Here is a 3,966-nt window from a genome sequence, read left to right as displayed (position 1 = left end):
GGTGTTTTGTTCCCATTTCTAGGAAGGGGTAAAGTGTCCACACTTTGGTCTTCATTCTTCTTGAATTTCATGCGTTTAGCAAGTTGTATCTTATATCTTGGGTATCCTAAGTTTCGGGGCTAATATCCACTTATCAGTGAGTACATATTGTGTGAGTTCCTTTGTGATTGGGTTACCTCACTCAGGATGATGCCCTCCAGGTCCATCCATTTGCCTAGGAATTTCATAAATTCATTTTTTAAATAGATGAGTAGTATTCCATTGCGTAAATGTACCACATTTTCTGTATCCATTCCTCTGTTGAGGGGCATCTGGGTTCTTTCCAGCTTCTGGCTATTATAAATAAGACTGCTATGAACATAGTGGAGCATGTGTCCTTCTTACCGGTTGGGACATTTTCTGGATATATGCCCAGGAGAGGTATTGCGGGATCCTCCGGTAGTACTATGTCCAATTTTCTGAGGAACCGCCAGACTGATTTCCAGAGTGGTTATACAAGCTGGCAATCCCACCAACAATGGAGGAGAGTTCCTCTTTCTCCACATCCTCCCCAGCATCTGCTGTCACCTGAGTTTTTGATCTTAGCCATTCTGACTGGAGTGAAGTGGAATCTCAGGGTTGTTTTGATTTGCATTTCCCTGATGATTAAGGATGTTGAACATTTTTTCAGGTACTTCTCAGCCATTCGATATTCTTCAGGTGAGAATTCTTTGTTCAGCTCTGAGCCCCATTTTTTAATGGGGTTATTTGATTTTCTGGAGTCCACCTTCTTGAGTTCTTTATATATATTGGATATTAGTCCCCTATCTGATTTGGGATAGGTAAAGATCATTTCCCAATCTGTTGGTGGCCTTTTCGTCTTATTGACGGTGTCTTTTGCTTTGCAGATGCTTTGCAATTTTATGAGGTCCCATTTATCGATTCTCGATCTTACAGCACAAGCCATTGCTGTTCTATTCAGGAATTTTTCTTCTGTACCTATGTCTTCGAGGCTTTTCCCTACTTTCTCCTCTATAAGTTTCAGTGTCTCTGGTTTTATGTGGAGTTCCTTAATCCACTTAGATTTAACCTTAGTACAAGGAGATAGAAATGGATCAATTCGCATTCTTCTACATGATAACAGCCAGTTGTGCCAGCACCATTTGTTGAAAATGCTGTCTTTTTTCCACTGGATGGTTTTAGCTCCCTTGTCAAAGATCAAGTGACCATAGGTGTGTGGGTTCATCTCTGGGTCTTCAATTCTGTTCCATTGGTCTACTTGTCTGTCACTATACCAGTACCATGCAGTTTTTATCACAATTGCTCTGTAGTACAGTTTTAGGTCTGGCATGGTGATTCCACCAGAGGTTCTTTTATCCTTGAGAAGAGTTTTTGCTATCCTAGTTTTTTGTTATTCCAGATGAATCTGCCGATTGCCCTTTCTAATTCGTTGAAGAATTGAGTTGGAATTTTGATGGGGATTGCATTGAATCTGTAGATTGCTTTTGGCAAGATAGCCATTTTTACAATGTTGATTCTGCCAATCCATGAGCATGGGAGATCTTTCCATCTTCTGAGATCTTCTTTAATTTCTTTCTTTAGAGACTTGAAGTTCTTATCATACAGATCTTTCACTTCCTTAGTTAGAGTCACGCCAAGGTATTTTATATTATTTGTGACTATTGAGAAGGGTGTTGTTTCCCTAATTTCTTTCTCAGCCTGTTTATCCTTTGTGTACAGAAAGGCCATTGACTTGTTTGAGTTAATTTTATATCCAGCTACTTCATTGAAGCTGTTTATCAGGCTTAGGAGTTCTCTACATTATTCTTGAGGCTGCCAAGAGTAAAAACCCCCTGGTGCTATTAACACTAAAGTGTGAAATTCTTTCCTGTCACTAGGCTGATCCTAGGCAGGACTGCTAATCTCTATTGTAAACATTTATCTGGTTCCTGAAATTCCTTTCGTAGTCATTCCCTTGTATCTGGAAAACTTTAATGTACCTTGCCTGATGTGACTTGCAATCCCTGGTATTCTCTGTACTATAAAAAAGTCCGATGCTCGACCTGACAATACATTCAGATTCAACACCTCTCCTGTGTGCGTCTGTTTGTCAATTAATCCTATGCTTTGTCCACCTGCCCGAGAGACCCATTCCACACAGACACAGGGACCCAGAGGGTCTGCGGCAGGTTTGCATGTGGGAAAGGGAACCTAACAAACACTGGTTGTTCAGTGGAGGCCATATTATGTCACTGGGAGTGGAAAGCCCAGTGTTTATAATCTATGATCAAGGTTTTAACCCACCAATGAGCCAGTGAGCCTTGGGCTACAGCATGAGTGTAAACAGAACCCAAAATCATAATTTCTGAGAGGTCATTTTCCAGAGCTTCTTGTACTAGCACTATAAGTTCTAACACAGTTACAGTTGGGTTGTATCATTGACATGTTATTTTCCATTCTGGAATCTAGCAATGTCACACAGTTGATGACCAAGTCTGCTGTGTTGTGGTGAACTTGCTAGTCTCACTGTCATCTTCACTCTGCCTTATTAGCTCACCTCAGATGAGGGGCATTTCCTCATCTCCACCTAACCTGTTGTTTTACATGCTCTGCCTTTGGAAAAAAAAAGCAATAGTAATTTCTGACAGAAGCATTACCTCCAGCATTTCCCTAGTGCAAATGAAAGGGCAAAGTCACATGACAGGGATGGTAGAATAGGAAAATTATAGGAGTTCACTTTCCACTTCCCTAGAAATCTTCAACAGGTCTTAAGACTGTTCAGTGCCAGACTTCTTAAGAAAACAAAATTTATTACCATAATATTTAATATTAATTTAATATTTAATTGTGATAATTATGATATTATAGAAAATGACAGTTTGGTAAGAGAGGAATATTGTAATCCCAACATTTGGGGTGCTTTTACCTCAAGATCAGCTGTGCTGCATACAGACTGCAAGTTCAACCTACACTGAATAGTAAACATTAGGTCCCCACATCTACAATTCATTATGGGAAAGCAACATACAATGTATACACCTTTAGCTCATAGAGAATAGATGTAGAATGTATTTTTTACACTTCTTAGTGGGCATGGAAGACATTAGGAGGATGGATATATCTACTGATAAGAACATAGGGACTGAAACTAACATAACCAAGTTCTAAAAACACTTTAATATTTAGTAAAATAGACTCATGTGTCACTGTGAAACCATGGTAAAAGGAGAGAATGAAATCTGCCCAGTAGAATAAAAGAAAACAGGTCATAAGAATGAGAACACTCCATGTAGCTCTGATTTCTGGAGGGGAGTTGTTCGCAAACCTGGAGCTGTAAAGGTAGAGGACACGCTTGTGGTGCTTATACAGATTGAGAGCCATGGACCCACTGCTCCAGCCCATGAGACTCTGAAAAATAACATCACGAAGAGTCATGAGAGAGAGGAAAATCCACTTGATGGTGTGTCTTGATTGGAGCATATAACAGTGGCCAATGAATGTTGCAGCAACAGACCTGTTCAAGCTACTGCCTCCTTTGATGTAGGAGAGCAAGTTGGAGCTTATGAGACCATTAAAAATCCAAAAGACAAGAATAAAGGGAATAATTTGGCATGCTGTTTGTGGTTTAAGCTTTGTCCAAAGGGAAGTTCTGGGACTGATGGTGATAGCCTGGACCACACTGAGGAGACAGGTAGTGCAGATGGAGAGGCCCCTTGCCATCCTTGCCAGAAAAACCACAGCTTTACAGCCAATATCACCTAAGAAGTTTCTGAAATAAAACACTGTGGCTATATCTTTGATCCCAGTTGTACAAATAGTAATCATATTAGAAAATGCCAAGTGGATTACAATAAGGTCGACAGGTTTCTTCTCAGTCCCCAAGGCAGGCATGTATATATGCCTTATAAATATTAGCATATTTCCCACAATTCCAGGTCCAGTAAGAGAAAGAAAGATTATTGTGTGGATAATATTATTCCAGTTCAT

The 3,966-nt window shown here is 40.0% G+C and overlaps 1 protein-coding gene across 1 annotated transcript; it reads right to left on the bottom strand.

Annotated features, from left to right (window-relative positions):
* Positions 1-3,063: 3,063 nt before the first annotated feature.
* Vmn1r215 (vomeronasal 1 receptor 215) lies at positions 3,064-3,966 on the bottom strand. The gene has a single exon (NM_134219.1). It carries the CDS (start codon positions 3,964-3,966, stop codon positions 3,064-3,066), a length of 903 nt encoding a protein of 300 aa, NP_598980.1.

Source organism: Mus musculus, chromosome 13, assembly GCF_000001635.26.
Source record: "Mus musculus strain C57BL/6J chromosome 13, GRCm38.p6 C57BL/6J".
NCBI lineage: Eukaryota > Metazoa > Chordata > Mammalia > Rodentia > Muridae > Mus > Mus musculus.
Note: the sequence above shows the minus strand (reverse complement) of the source record. Positions and strands in the feature narration are given on the sequence as shown.